Genomic DNA, 15,835 nt, shown 5'->3' on the forward strand with positions numbered 1-15,835 from the left:
CTGCCCACCCTGCATGCGGAGGTCAGCCTCAGCCTAGGTCTCTTTAGCTCTTAGAATTCATAAGAAGGGGCACCTGGCCAGTTCAGGTGGTAGAGCCTTCGACTCTTGATCTCAGCATCATGAGTTCAAGCCCCATGTTGGGTGTAAAGATTACCCCACCCCACCCCCACCCCCAAAAAAAGATTCAAAAGAAGATGAACTCCATGTCTGAGATGGCTCCAGGTTCTAAAATTCTGTGGTTCTGTAACCTCCGTGGGGTCAAAAGTGCTTAAACCACATCTCTGAAAATGTGAAGAAACTCTTCAGCTTGAGCACCGCATTTTTATTCTCTGCCGGCGAGCAGATGGAAGGGGAAAGCTTCAGAGCCCGCTGAGGTGGGCCCTGCGTGACTGCTGCCACGGCCACGGCCCACAGGAGCTATTCTTCCTCCAGTGCACGTTCAGGGCTTGGACACATTTAGGACAAATGGGCTGTCCAAAGAGCTGGGTTTCATACACAAGGCTTCCTTCGGAGGATTCTCACCGTCTCTTTTAAGGTCCATCTAGTCATTTGAGAATGAAAGCCAACATCCCAGGAAAACATGGAACGTACCAGAATTCCTGCTGAACCATCACTGTCTACCTGCCTCTAGCCTCCAGCCTCCAGTTCTCTGGTCCTGGTCCTGGTTGGCTGGAGACCCTTTCTCACTCCAGGCCATAACGAGCAATGCTATTCACGTTCAGACCCAGCGCATACACCACACACGGCACACAGCTCATTATTTACGACCGGAACAGAATGCAGCACCCTCGCTTCTAGTCTGTTCCTTTTGTTGTTTCTAAGGCTGATCACGGCCCACTAAAATTATTTCAGGACCCAATGATGGGCTGCAAACTGGAGTCTGAAAAGAAGCCTGCTCTAGGCCCAGCTGTCCTCATTTATATTTTAATATCCTGATTTTCTCACTTGTGTCCTCATAACGGCAGTACGTGAGCAGATCAGCTTTGCAGACTGGTCCCACACTGACATGGGTTAGTCCTAAAATTTTTAAAAATTTTAGAACAAAGTAAATTCCACACGCTCAGTGATCAAGGAAGTTAAACACAAAGGGTGAGCAACTCACTAACAGTATCTGAGAGAGAAAGGGATGCCTGAGGGAAAATGGTTCTCTGCTTTGAGAGAAAAGTCTTTGAATGGAAATTCACCAACCTGCCAGCTGAATTCCTGCTGTTGTTCTCCTTGGGATAAGTCCTAACTGAAGTATTGTCTCGCTATTACTCAGTAGGTAAAAGGAAGGTATGATAGGTATTATAAAGAAGGTATTAGATGCCTTGTATACTTCCCTTTTATGAAGAAGATATTGTGGGTATTATGATAAAAACAAAATCTTGGGGGTAATATCTTTCTCATTTTGGGGGTGATCACTTGAAAGAAAAGACGAGGACCAAATAGTGTGACCTGTGTGTGCCCTGCTCCTAAGAAGCATGGCAGGACTCCACGGAGTGTTCAGAGAGTGATTATTTGCAAAGATACCAAACAGGAAGGTCAAGAGGCTCTTGCTGATAAATGAACAGATTCAGCATTACTTTTGTTTGGTTCAGGGGGCCCAGCTGCAGGTGGACGGAAAGGGGGCTGGGGTATATTGTAAGGATGTTCAGGGAGGGCCGTATTCAGAGGACCTCCTTTAGCAGGTAAGTGATTTTTATCTTGGCTTTTTTTTTTTTTTAAGATTTTATTTATTCATTTGACAGAGAGAAATCACAAGTAGACGGAGAGGCAGGCAGAAAGAGAGAGAGGGGAGCAGGCTCTCTGCTGAGCAGAGAGCCCAATGCGGGACTCGATCCCAGGACCCTGAGATCATGACCTGAGCCGAAGGCAGTGGCTTAACCCACTGAGCCACCCAGGCGCCCCTCTTGGCTTTTTTTTTAATTGTGATAAAATATACATAACTTAAAGTTCACTATTACAATCATTTTTAAGTACACAATTCAGGGGCAGCATTAAGAACATTCACAGTGCTTGCAACCGTCAGCACTCTCCATTTCCAGAACTTTTTCATCATCTCAAACTGAATGTCTGTCTACTCAAGGCAACAGCTCCCCACTCTGCCTTCCCCAGCCCCTGGTCTCTCTGAATTTGCCTGTTCTAAGCCCCTCACTTGTAAGTGGACTAATCCAGTATTTGCCTTTTTCTGTCTGGCTTATTTCACTTGCTGGCCAACATCTTTTAGTTCACTTCTTCTCTCTCTAAGGAAGCCAGAGCTAGGTGATTCTGTTACAATGGGCTCAGGAGAGTTTTATGACAATGAGTTTGCAGGCCGACCTCAGTCTGTTCCACATTGCAGACACTGCAGGTTTTGTTTTACAAACTGAAGGTTCATGGCAACCCCACATCAGCCAAGTTCATCAGCACTGTTTTTCCACCAGCACTTGCTCACTTTGTGGCTCTGTGTCGCATTTTGGTAATGTCTCACAGTATTTTTCATTATTATATTATGGTCATCTGTGACTGGTGATTATGATTCACTGGAAGCTCAGGTGATGGTTAGCATTTATTTATTTTTTTTTTTAAGATTCTGGGGCTCCCAGGTGGCTCAGTGGGTTAAAGCCTCTGCCTTTGGCTCAGGTCATGATCTCAGAGTCCTGGGATCGAGCCCTACATCGGGCTCTCTGCTCAGCCCCGGGAGCCTGCTTCCTCCTCTCTCTCTGCCTGCCTCTCTGCCTACTTGTGATCTCTGTCTGTCAAATAAATAAATAAAATCTTTAAAAAATAAAATAAATAAATAAAAATTAAAAAAGAAAACAAACAGATTTTACTTTTTTATGACAGAGATAGCGAGAGAGGGAACCCAGGCATAGGGAAGCTGGAGAGAGAGAAGCAAACTCCCTGCTGAGCAGGCAGCCTGATATGGGGCTTGATCCCAGGACTCCCAGGGTGCTGGGATCATGACCTGAGCCACCCAGGCCCCCTGATGGTTAGCATTTTTTAGCAATAAACTACTTTTTAATTAAGGCACATACACTATTTTTTTAGATATAACGCTATTGCACATTTGCATACTGTATAGTATAGACATAATTTTGGGGGCACCTGGGTGGCTCAGTTGGTTAAGCATCTGCCTTCCCTCAGGTCATGATTGCAGGGTCCTGGGATTGAGCCCTGAATCGGGCTCCCTGATTGGTGGGAAGTCTGCTTCTCCCCCCTCTCCCACTCCCCCTATTTATGTTCCCTCTCTCGCTATGTCTCTGTCAAACAAACAAATAAAATCTTTAAAAAACCACATAATTTTTATATGCACTGGGAAACAAAAAAACTCAGTTGATTGCCTTTATTGAGATATTTGCTTGATCGTGGTGGCCTGGCACAGAACTCCAAAGTAGGCCTGTATAGGTGCCTGATGTCATTGGGAATCCAGTAAGGGAGCGTTCATCTATCGAGAACTCGGCTTCCTTGCAACTGTGCCTAACAGAGCAAAGCTGAGAACTGGGGCAGACATTCAGAAGGTGACCTAACAGAGAAAATGCTCGTTACAGGGCCTGTGCCCCTAGGAGGATGCAGTGCATTCCTGGGAGAAACCACGGGCCCTCACTTTTATTCTTACATTACATATTTCTGACAAGCCTCTGAAGTTCAAATCCCATGGCATTTTAGAAATAGCGTACTAGAATGAGAGCCGAGAGGGTCCACCCTCAGTGGACTCACCAGCAACAAGAAACTGTAGGGAAGGAAAGAAATTTGGCTCTTGCTCACTTTGGGAGGCTGCCGGGCATCCTCTCTGCGGCAGGATGGTGCTGATGTTCCAGATGACAGTCTGGGATAATCCCCCCCACCCCACCCCCGCCGTCATTCGTCCCCGCAGGAGGTCGGTCTCTGCGCACAGAACACTGGGGACTGTGATCACTGGAGCTCAGGGCTTACTGATAAAGGCTGTAGCATGATCATGATTCTTTAAGGGAGACTCTCAGTACTGTGATTTTTTTTTTTTTTTTTACGTTCTGAATTCTGGGTAAGGGGTAACTGTACCCGAGTTTGAGGTCCACAGCAGAGCCTACCCTGTTCACTTGATTGCACCTAGGTATTCGTGCTTGACTGAGTTAGTGTGTGGAAGAGAACAAAGAGAAAGCTAGTTTAGACTATAAAGTGAAATTCAATAAGAGAAATTCGTGAGCATTCACGAGCACCCGTGAGAAAAGAGGCTTTCACTGATTTGGAAGGGTTTAGGGAAGAGAGATGGAAGTAAATGGTTGGGTCAAGACCGTAGAGGATGTAGCTCGCAGGTGAAAGCCCGCTAGGGGAAAGGTAGCTGAAGCATTAAATTTATCCTTCTAGCTGTCTCAAAGCCTCAGCCAGACCCCACGTGCCCGGTTAGTCTGTTAGGACTGTGGTACACGCTGTACCGGATACGTGCGTGCTGCCTGTCTTCGGGATGGAGGGTGTGCATTTCTCTCCAGCCTCCTCCATGGAGGCTGCCCCCACCCCATGAGCCTGAGCATGCCCAGTCCGAGCTTTCCCTGAAGCTGCCCCTTCTCCCCTTCTCTCCCCTCCACCACAGCACGCTGTCCAAGTGCTGCCACGCCATGGTGGCCGTCATCTACCCCTTCACCTGGCAGCACACCTACATCCCCGTGCTGCCGCCCGCCATGATCGACATCGTGTGCTCGCCGACCCCCTTCCTTATCGGCCTGCTCACCAGCTCGCTGCCGCTGCTCCGGGAGCTGCCGCTGGAAGAGGTGAGCCCTGGGGACGTCCCTGTTCCCTCCCTGTGGGGGCCAGAGGGCAGAGGGGAGGGGCTGGCTAAGGCATTGCAGGAGTGCAATGTCAGGGGGTTGGGGGGGCCCGCAGTTTTATTAGCTACCCCCCCATGTCTGCCTCAGTAGACCCTCAGGGACTGAAAACTCAGTTTTCTCTAAATGAATGCGCTGGCCTGAAGGGCAGCGACCTACAACTTAGCCAGATGTTGAGACACTGGATCCAGAAGCAGCCATCCACCCTATCCTTCCCTCCCTCCCTCTCCCCAGCACGGAGGAAGGAAGCACAGAGCAGCTGACAAGAGCTGGAGTTTATATCCGGACTAATAACAAAGCTGACAAATACTGTGCTCCTACACACAGGTCCTTTATCACATCAGTTAAAAAAGACAACCACCAAAGTTTTTAAGGATGGGTTTTCACATTTGCCCCCAAGTAGGGAAAGTCCTCCTGGCATTCTGGTGGGTCTTTAGCCCCAGGCCCTTCTCTAAATAATCTCTGTCGCATGTACGGATTGCTCCCCGCAGTCAGGGAGGGAACCGTAGGTGCCTAAATGATGCCACTAACTTCTGAACCCCCAGAGGAACGCCTGTCGCTGAAATTCATCCCAGGTCCTCAGATGTGGCTCCTGTGGTTGCCCAGGGAGGCCTGAAGTTCCACGAGTAATCACCAGCACAGGTCTTTGAGCATAGGTTTCTGAACCGCAGAATTTGTCTGGGTACCCTGTGACCCCTGAACAGTTCAACCCCGGACGTGCTTGAGAAGGAAGGAGAGAAGCCCTCAGCTCCGGGGTAGGGTCTCTGGGATGTATTAGAGCCTGTGTTGCCAGCTGTTGGTAAAAACGTGGTGGCCTTCCGGACCCATGCTCTCCCTCCATCATAGCCAGTGGCCCACGCTGGCTGGGGTCATGCAGGCAGAGACCCAGCATTTTCCTGACCATGTGCCCTAGGCAACGTGCTTGCCCCACCCTACGCGGCCCTGGGTCTCAGCCCCGCTCTGAGGAGGGAAGGGGAGGGTGCTTATCCGAGAGCCTTTGATGAAACCCCAGTACTTGCAGCTTGACTTACTCTCCAGGTGGATCCGCTCCTCCGGATCTCTCTCCTCCTGTCCCATTAAGAGAAATGACAAGGCCGAATGGGTAGCCAGGAGGAGAGAGAGCCCTGGGAGTGGGGAGTGCAGACTTGATGGAATGGGAACAGCGGGGTTCCTCCAGCATCTTTCGCCCACATCAGTAACCCTCACACTACAGGTCTGTCCCAGAGGCTCTGCCTCAGCCAGGCTCCGAACAGGGCAGGGAGTCCAGTCTGTGGCATACACATGTCCCAGCCTGTGGCTTCAGTGTTGAAAGCAAGCAGTTCTGGAAAGCCCTTCCCATCCCCTTCCCCCCTACATCATTTGTGGCTATAGTGGCAACGTCCGGAAACCACAAATGGGCCACTCCGCCCCCCCACCCCAGCTGCCTGTCTGGATGCCAGGAAGGAGGAAGGCTGAGAGTGTCCCTACATGCCGGGGACAGTAATCGTCCCTTTCCCTCATCTTGCAGGTCCTTGTGGTCGACCTCGTCAACAATCGGTTCCTCAGACAGGTGAGTAAGAAGGCCAGCTTCAGCCCGCTGCTCTGTTGCATCTCTGTTGCTGGGCACAAGGCTTTCCACGTCTGGAAAGGCTCTTCGGTGGGCCTGGGATTGTAAAGCAGGCCGGCGGGCCTGGGCGATCCCTGGCCAGGGCTGGACTGGGAATACGCAGAGGGCAGGGCCGAAAGAGCAAGGGTTTGGCAAAGCACTGAGTCCTGTGTGTGTCATCACAGAATGGTTTTCTAACATTTAGAAGGTCTGTATAGGTTGTAACTACAGACACTTGTCCTTTTCAAAATGTTTTGAAACAATAACTGTTTAAGCCCATGATATAATATTAAGTGGAAAAAAATCAGGACACAAGATTATATACAGTATTGTCCTGATCTCTTTTTTTTGGGGGGGGGGTTAAAGATTTTATTTATTTATTGGACAGAGAGAGCGAGAACATAAAGAGGGGGAACAGTAGAGGCAGATCCGGGAGAAGTAGGCTCTCCACGAAGCGGGGATCCTGATGCAGGGCTTGATCCCAGGACCCTGGGATCATGACCTGAGCCAAAGACAGATGTTTAACCATCTGAACCACCCAAGTACCTTTTTTTTTTTTTTCTTTTAATGAAAAGGAAAGAAAAAAAGAAAGAAACACAGTTGGCCAGTAAACAACACTGGTTACAGGTGCCCCCTCCCTGCGCTGTTAAAAATCTGTATATATGGGTGGCTCAGTTGGTTAAGTGACTGCCTTTGACTCAGGTCATGATCCCAGAGTCCTAGAATCCATTGAGTCCCGCATCCGGCTCCCTGCTCAGCAGGGAATCTGCTTCTCCCTCTGCCTCTGCCTCGGCCTGACACTCAAACTGCTTGTGCACTTTCTCTCTCTGTCAAATAAATAAACAAAATCTTTAAAGAAAAAATTAAATAAAAAAATATGAGTTGACACTTTTTTTTTTTAAGATTTTTTGTTTATTTGACAGATCACCAGTAGGCAGAGAAGCAGGCAGAAAGAGAGGGGGAAGCAGGCTCCCACAGGCTCCCTGCTGAGCAGAGAGCCTGATGCGGGGCTAAATCCCAGGACCCTGAGATCATGACCTGAGCCAAAGACAGAGGCTTAACCCAATGAGCCACCCATGCACTATCCCCTCAGATAATCAATTATCTTTTGTGTATGTGTGTGCTGATAGCATTTGAGCTACTCAAATGCTTTCAGATATACAGTAGATTATAGTTAACTATAGTCACCATGCTATGCATTAGATCCCCAGAACTATTTAGCTTATAAACTGAACTGTGTGCCCTTTGACCATGCTTGCCCATTTCCCCCACCCCCTGGCTCCTGGCAGCCACCATTCTACTCTAATTGTGTGGCTCCAGCTTTTTTCAGATTTCACATATAAGTGAGAACATGCAGTTTTTGTCTTTCTCTGACTTATTTCACTAAGCCTGATGCTCTCAAGGTCTATCCATGTTGTCACAAAAGGCAGGGTTTCCTTCTTTTTTATAACTAATATTCCATTATATGCATATATCTGTGTATATACATTCCATTGTGTGTACACACACACACACACACACACACACACAATCTTATTTTCTTTATTCGTTTGCTCATGAATGAACACTTAGGTTGTTTACATGTCTTGGCCTTTGTGAATAGTACTGCGATGTTCATGGGGGTACAAATGGGATTTCAGGGGCGCCTGGGTGGCTCAGATGGTCAAGTGTCCAACTCTTGATTTCGGCTCAGGCCCTGATCTCAGGGTCATGAGACAAGGCCCTGCGTCAGGCTCCGTGCTGGGCATGGAGCCTGCTTCAGATTCTCTCTCTCCCTCTGCCTCAGCCCCTGCCTCACTCATCTGGGCTCTTGATTCTGTTCCTTTAGTCTGTGTCTGTTTTCATGGCACGACCAGACTGTTTTGATTGCTATAGTTTTGTTAATAAAGCTTGAAATCAGGAATTGTGAGGCCCCAGCTTTGTTCTTTCTCAGGATTGCTTTGGCTATTCAGTGTCTTTTGTGGTTCCATGTGAATTTTAGATTTTTTAAAAAATTTATTTATTTGTTTGACAGACAGATTACAAGTAGGCAGAGAGGCAGGCAGAGAGAGAGGGGAAAGCAGACTCCCCACTGAGTGAGAGCCTGATGCGGGACTCTAGATCCTGGGATCATGACCTGAGCTGAAGGCAGAGGCTTTAACCCACTGAGCCACCCAGGCACCCCTCCATGTGAATTTTAGGATTGTTCTTTCTATTTCTATAAAAAGTGCCATTACAGGGGCACCTGGGTAGCTCAGTGGATTGAGCTTTGGCTCAGGGCATGAGCTCAGGGTCCTGGAGCCTGCTTCTCAGTCTCCCTCTGCTGCTCCCTCTGCTTGTGCTCGCTCGCTCTTTCTCTCGCTCTCTCTGACAAATAAATAAAATCTTTTTTTTTTTTATTTTATTTATTTATCAGAGAGAGAGAGGGGAAGAGAGCGAGCACAGGCAGACAGAGAGGCAGGCAGAGGCAGAGGGAGAAGCAGGCTCCCTGCTGAGCAAGGAGCCCTATGTGGGACTCGATCCCAGGATGCTGGGATCATGACCTGAGCCGAAGGCAGCTGCTTAACCAACTGAGCCACCCAGGCGTCCTTAAATAAAATCTTTTTTTTTTTTAAAGATTTTATTTATTTATTTGACAGATCACAAGTAGGCAGAGAGACAGGCAGAGAGAGAGGAGGAAGCAGGCTCCCCGCTGAGCAGAGAGCCCGATGCGGGGCTCGATCCCAGGACACTGGGATCATGACCTGAGCCAAAGGCAGAGGTGTTAACCCACTGAGCCACCCAGGCTCCCCTAAATAAAATCTTTAAAAAAAAAAAAAAAAAAAAAAAAAAAAAAAAAAATATATATATATATATATATATATATATATATATACCATTACAGTTTTGGTGGGGATTGCACTGAATCTCTAGATGGCTTTGGGTAAAATAGACATTTTATTTTATTTTATTTTATTTTATTTTTAAAGATTTTAATTTATTTGACAGACAGAAATCACAAGTAGGCAGAGAGAGAGAGAGAGAGGAGGAAGCAGGTTCTCTGCTGAGCGGAGAGCCTGACGTGGGGCTCGAGCCCAGGACCCTGGGATCATGACCTGAGCCGAAGGCAGAGGCTTAACCCACTGAGCCACCCAGATGCCCCTAAAATGGACATTTTTACAGTTAATTTTTCCAATCCATGAACACAGACTATCTTTCCCTTTATTTATAGCTTTCTCAAATTCTTTCATCAGTGTCTTCTGTATCCCTTTTAATCTTCACGATGAGGTAGATATTGATTGGTCCCATTTTACAAGTGGGGAAACTGAGGCTCATATTGGTTTTAAAAAGTGGAATCAAGAGGGGCACCTGGCTGGCTCAGTCTGAAGAGTATGTGATTCTCAATCTCGGGGTTGGCAGTTTGAGCCTCCTGTGGGGTGTATATAAATAAATAGAACTTGAAAAAGAAACAAACATGGAATCACAATTCAAACCTCAGATCTCTGTCTCCAAATCATGTTTCTTCCACTAACCCCAAAACTGTTCCGGGTGAGCTGCAGGCCAGGACGTGGTTCTCATCCCCAAGGGCCTTGGGACACCGACCCACCTGCTCTCTCTGCTTTACAGATGGATGATGAGGATTCCATCCTCCCCAGGAAGCTTCAGGTGGCCCTAGAGCACATTCTGGAGCAGAGGAATGACCTGGCAAGTGACCAGGATGATGGGCCCCCGGACTGCAAGTACGGTGAGAGTTCAGCCGCATCGTCTCCCCCTTCCATCACTAGCATCCGGCGGCCAGTGGGCCGGTGACCAGCCCTTCCACGTGGCCTTGAGTTAAGTAGGAAAACTGGCCAGAGGGGCATGCAAGGAGAGAAACCAGGGGCGTAACCCTTTGATCTGGATCTCATGCTAACAAGTGTTATGTTCCCATCTCCCCCATTTCAGCCCTAAAATACCGGATTAAAGGGGAGGGAGAAATGACTTTACCACCCTAGATAACATCTGTCCTGGGGCGCCTGGGTGGTTCAGTGGGTTAAAGCCTCTGCCTTCAGCTCAGGTCATGATCCCAGAGTCCTGGGATCGAGCCCCGCATCAGGCTCTCTGCTCGGCAGGGAGCCTGCTTCCCTCTCTCTCTGCCTGCCTCTCTGCCTACTTGTGATCTCTGTCTGCCAAATAAATAAATAAAATAAAATAAAAAAAATCTGTCCTGGAGAATGATGATCCGCTCTAGTACTTACCTGTGCCCCTGAGACTGTCTCAGGCTCTGCCTCTGCCCCCCGCCCTCACTGGCTCCCGCCCTTCCCCACTTTTCTTAGGCCCCGAGTCCAGCCCCTTGAACGAGGTGGTGTCCGAAGCCTTTGTCCGCTTCTTCGTGGAGATCGTGGGCCACTACTCCCTGTTCCTGACGGCAGGAGAGCGCGAGGAGAGGACCCTGCAGCGAGAGGCCTTCCGCAAAGCCGTCTCCTCCAAGAGCCTCCGCCGCTTCCTGGAGGTTTTCATGGAGACCCAGACCTTTCGGGGCTTCATCCAGGAGCGGGAGCTGCGCCGGCAGGATGCCAAAGGTGAGGGGGCACCTTCGAACCAGCTAGAGACGCCCAGGCCACAGAGACAGGGAGCAGGGAGGAAGGTCATGGGGCCTGGGCGCAGCTGGGAACAGCGGCGCAGCCTGCCCGGAGGAGGCCCCATCCCGCTGCCTTGGAGCTGGGGAGCTGGTCTCCCAGCCCCAGTGTCCCGCTGGTCTTCTCTGGCCATCTCCTCCCCTGCTCACAGCCTCTCCCGGAACCACATTCCAGGTTCTGGTGGCAGGTTCTCCTTGTGTTCCATCTTGCCAACTCAATGAAACTCTGCGGAGCGTGCTCTCCTGTCCCTCGCGGGCCCCTTCTCTCCTTTTCCTCAGGCCTCTCCTCCCTTCTGCCAGTCTCTGCGGAGTGTGGCACCAGCGGCCAGGGGCAGAGCGGATGGTCGTGCCCCCACTTGGTGTGAGCGCCTCCTCACTTTGCTTTCCGCTGACTGGCCGCAGCACTCGAGGTAGCACAGCAGAGACTCCTCAGCCTGGGGAGTTGGCGGGTCCTCTCGCAGGAGCCTGCCCGCCTGCACTCTCTCTCCTCCCTTTTCCTGTCCCCTCTGGCTGGACTTCATCCCTCTTCCAGGGCTGAGAAGGGGGAGTCTGTGAGGGAGGATCAAATCACCCCCCCTGTTTCTTGCATCATCTTAAGTCCTTCTGGGAATCGGAAAGCTAGAAATGTTGGTGAAGACGGTCACTCATGGGAATCAGACCTGCGTGGGACACGCCACCAAGGAGAGACCAGTGCAGTGAACAGCAAAGGCAGCGAGGGTCCCAGGACAGCCTCCGGCCCCAGGCCCCCTGTCCTCTGGTGCTGTGATGGCCGAGCCTGGGTGAAGGAACCAAAGCCGCCCCCCTCCCTTCCTGCAGCTCTTTGCAAAGACGAGACAGGGGCTGGCCACACCTGAAGTATTCTGAGGAGCTGGCATCTGAAGAGACAAAAGGAAATTGATTAGAGTCTGAGTCACGCTCCTGATGACAGGCTTCCTTGAAGTAGAAGCTGTGCTTACCAGAATATCTGCTTACAGATCACACAAAAGCTTAAAAGTAGCGTGGAAGGCGTCCTAGAGGTCCAGGGAAGATCCGTGGAAAAGGAAGACCATGCCGGAGCCTCAGGCCTGAGACTAGAGGAGAAGGCGCCTGCTGGGTGCCCCGTCTGGCCTTCCTGAGCCCACAGATGGCAGATGGGTTCCCAGCAAGCTAAACCATTTGGCCAGTTCTCCCCTGTTAGGGGAGAACATGAGGAAAAGGGAGACGACAGGAGTCCTGAAAGCCAAGGCTGTCTGGTCCCTCTTTGAAACCGAGTGCCTGGCACAGTATAGACACTTGGAAGGTGTTTGTTGAATAAAATAGGATTTCATGTAGGAGCTAGCGTTAGAGCCTTCCAGAATAGTTACTGCACAAGGCTGGGCAATTATAAGGCCAATAAAACCCCTTCTAGAGCTCAGGATTCAGAGCCTGTGTAGAGGAGTAGCTCATCTCAGAAGCAAGGCTTCCTTTCTATGGCAGTAAGGAAATGGCTCTGTTTACAAGAGAGGGAGTGAGAAGGAACTAAAATGGCTGGGATTTCTCTTGCCAACAGGTTTGTTTGAGGTCCGAGCCCAAGAGTACCTGGAAACACTCCCCAGTGGAGAACACAGTGGTGTCAATAAGTTCCTGAAGGGACTCGGTAAGGCCCAGTGGTCTCTGTCCCCATCACCAGCCTCTGGTCCCCCCCAGTCTTGGCAGGTTTCCTCCACGGGGGCCAAACAATGCAGAGCTCACTGCTCTGTGGCCTTGCAAGCTCCTGCTCGGAGCTGGCCGCAGGGGAGCCCTCCTCGCCTCACTGGCCCCTGGGCAGTCCTTCTCTCCCAGGCTCTTCAGTCTTTTGGGGAATCGAGCTTAGGAAGCAGGACATGTTCCATTCGGTGCTCCCTGTGTCACCTGTTCCGGAGCACATGCTCCTCTACAGCTCTGACATTCTTCCTTTCAAAGCTCCCCATGTCTGGGGACGATCCCCTGCATTGGAGAGGTTGCGTGAGGAGAGGCTCCAGAGGTGGCGTGGGAGGCAACTGTGTGTGTGTGTGTGTGTGTGTGTGTGTGTGTGTGTGTGTGTGTGTCCGTCCCTGCCCCCCCCCCTTCTAGGTCCCGGATGGAAAAGGCAAAGTTTCGCTTTTGTATGCCTGGTGACATGTTCTCATTTTCTTTTTTTTTTTAGGCAATAAAATGAAGTTTCTCCACAAGAAATAACCTTCAGCTCAGCTTCAAGGGAAAACTTCTTCCTAGTTACATCCACATTTTTAAAAAACAGTTCCTGGTGGCCTTTCTGAAACACTGGGTCCTGGGTATCGCAGGTGCGGGATAAAGGCCAGGATGGCTTCTGGCTACCTGAGGGCCTCCCCAGGACCCAGGGCCCAGCAGGTGCTGCTCCTTCAGAACAGCCCTGGAAAGGAGACCTGAGACCAGGCATGGCACAACATTCAAATGGATGGTTTGCGTTGTTGGGTTTGGGATTTTTTATATTTTTACTCTTAGGTATTAAAAGAAAGAAAAGTGTTTGGGTTTTCTTTTTATTATGCCAGGGCTAAGAAAACTCTGGTGCCTTGTGCCATGGTGCCCTGGTTCATCCTGCCTGGCAGCTGGGCTCTGAGGCCAAGAGGAGGCGAGGGAGAGGAGGCAGGAGCAGTGACCAGGGACGGGGAAGCAAGGCGCCCCTCTGGGTAGGGCCGGGGACAGACGCAGGTGTTAGAGGAGGGCAGTGGCAGCCCTACACCCCTCCTGCTCACAGGTGTGGGGGCATGAGTCCTCTTGAGGAATGGGGCCCTATCCAGCCTGAAGGAAGAGGGGGAAGCGCAGAGGCGTTGGCTTCCTGGGCTGAGCTGCACTCCCAGGCCGGCCAGGGACGCCACCTGGTGGCCGAGGCCATTTGTCGTGCTACCCACTCCTCTCCGGCCCGAGTAGACGGGACACTTCTAGTTGGCCTTTTTCCTCTTCAAAGCCATAGAACCATCCACTGCCCGAGCAGTCCGTGACGCTTAGAGGGACACACAAACGAGATCTCCTCATACGATCTGCTAATAAAATATTCTTGGGGTCCTTAAAACATGTAAGCTGCGGCTTTGACCCTATTCCCGTTTAATTATAGGGAATGTTTCCCCTCTCATTCGTTGTAGGGACCCAGATCTGCATAAACGGAGGGGCTTCTGGTATTGATGTTTACAAGACAGGTCATCAGAACTTTGGGGCTAGCTAGCTTCCTCAGATTCATGCGCCGGCTAGTCGGCTTGCCCTCTCGGGACCAGAAGCAGAGAGGTGGGAGTCGAGGCTGCACCCCAAGTCCTGTCCTGCAAGGGCACAGCGAGGAGGTGGGAAGAGAAAGTGAGCAGCTCTGGCAAATTCTCAAGCAGGCCTCAGGGCCGCCACTGTGGCCCACAGACCTGCTGCTTGCTGACCCCTCTGGATGGTACCAGAGTCCCAACAAAAACATACTAAAGGGATGTGCCCTGACCTTGGCAATGGCCCAAGGAGTTGTGCCACTTGGCACAGGTTCTCACCTTTAGGGAGTTGGGAGCAAGGAGTCATCTAAGGAAAAAAAGAAAAAAAAAGAACAAGAGGAAAATGAAGAAATGGTTGATCTCTGTCATTCTACATTAGAGGTTCTTAACTGGAGTCTTGGATGACCCCCCTCCACCCGGAAGTTACAGCCAAGATTTGGTGTGTCCATTTGGTTTTTAGGAGAGAGGATCCGCAGTTTATTATCAGATTCTCAAAGGGGTGCAAGGGCGGAACCAGGCTATGCAGCACAGTTAGCCTGGGTAGGTATGTGTGGTTGGCGTTGCGGGGGGAGACCGAAAGGGAATTGAGTGTTGGGGGCTCAGGAATTTGTACCTAAGAAGCTCCTCGGATTAGTTAATTTTATGAATACCAGTATTCTGCCCAGAGATGATCACTTTTAATATTTTGGAATATACCTTCTTTTCTAACTTATTTTATATTGTTTACTTACCACCTCCAAGTGAATAAATATGCATCTTTGTCAACATTTCTAATGACTGTGTAACACTATTTTATAGATGTATTATAATTAGTTTACCAGTCCTTTATTCTTACGCATGCAGGCTATTTCCAGTTTTTAATAAGTTTGAGAAGAGCATCTTTATATAATAGTACATTGCCTTATTTTCATTTTTTTTTTTTTTGCTTGAAGTACAATATACATACAGAAAGAAAAGTTATCAGATCATGAGTTACAGCAGAACAGACTTCCGAAAATGACCACATCCGCATAAGCGGTACACCATGCAAGAAAATACCATCATCCGACCCTGGAGAGCCCTCGGACCCACCTTCCCAGCATTCCTCCCATCCGGCCCTGCTTATGTTTAAATTAAATCAACTGAAAAGTTGTCAACAACTTGCAAAGTGGTAAATTACGCTGGGGAGGGTCAGAGGCAAGAGAAACAAAGCTGAGTTGTAATCTAAGCTCACAGTTTAGGGCAGATCGTGGGTGGATAACAGGGTTTGGGTTCGGAAACCAAGTGTGGCTGTAAGGCTGGGTGGCCTAAACCAGATCACCGTCACCCAGCCTCTGTGTCTTTCCACTCACTTAGCATCTGTCCAAGAACCCAGTCTTCTAATGCCAATAAAAGGCATACATTTTCCATGAAGAATGTGCATGTGTTTAGAAGCATGCCATTATCGGGTTTCAGTTCCCAGTGAACCATGAGACCCTTTTTCCCCAGGCAGAGCTGGTGCTGGAGAACCCTGCTGCCTCCTTGATTCTGGGCACTTGCCTCCCCCCACGCTTTTTCTTATATTGGGGTGAAGTTCACAGAACTTACAATCAGTCATTTTAAAATAAACAATTCAGTTGCATTTAGTACACCTGTAATGTTAGCAACAACCAAAAAAACATTTTCAACACCCCAAAAGAAAATCTTGTACACATTAAGTAGTTACTCCCAGCGCCCCACCCCCGCCGCCAGC

At 49.7% G+C, this 15,835-nt stretch overlaps 1 protein-coding gene across 5 annotated transcripts in view; it reads left to right on the forward strand.

The window, feature by feature from the left end:
* Positions 1 to 14,891, forward strand: part of DENND2A (DENN domain containing 2A) — a 133,679-nt gene extending 118,788 nt beyond the window's left edge. For all 5 annotated transcript variants that reach the window (XM_082693882.1, XM_082693883.1, XM_082693884.1 and 2 more), the window contains 6 exons: positions 4,532 to 4,709; positions 6,271 to 6,312; positions 9,934 to 10,051; positions 10,623 to 10,868; positions 12,453 to 12,539; positions 13,068 to 14,891. In XM_082693882.1, coding sequence (XP_082550008.1) covers positions 4,532 to 4,709; positions 6,271 to 6,312; positions 9,934 to 10,051; positions 10,623 to 10,868; positions 12,453 to 12,539; positions 13,068 to 13,099 — 703 coding nt within the window. In that variant the 3' untranslated portion in view covers positions 13,100 to 14,891. The remainder of the gene's footprint in view (positions 1 to 4,531; positions 4,710 to 6,270; positions 6,313 to 9,933; positions 10,052 to 10,622; positions 10,869 to 12,452; positions 12,540 to 13,067) is intronic.
* The last annotated feature ends 944 nt before the right edge of the window (positions 14,892 to 15,835 follow it).

Source organism: Mustela nivalis (genome assembly GCF_964662115.1).
Source record: "Mustela nivalis genome assembly, chromosome: 12".
Lineage (NCBI taxonomy): Eukaryota > Metazoa > Chordata > Mammalia > Carnivora > Mustelidae > Mustela > Mustela nivalis.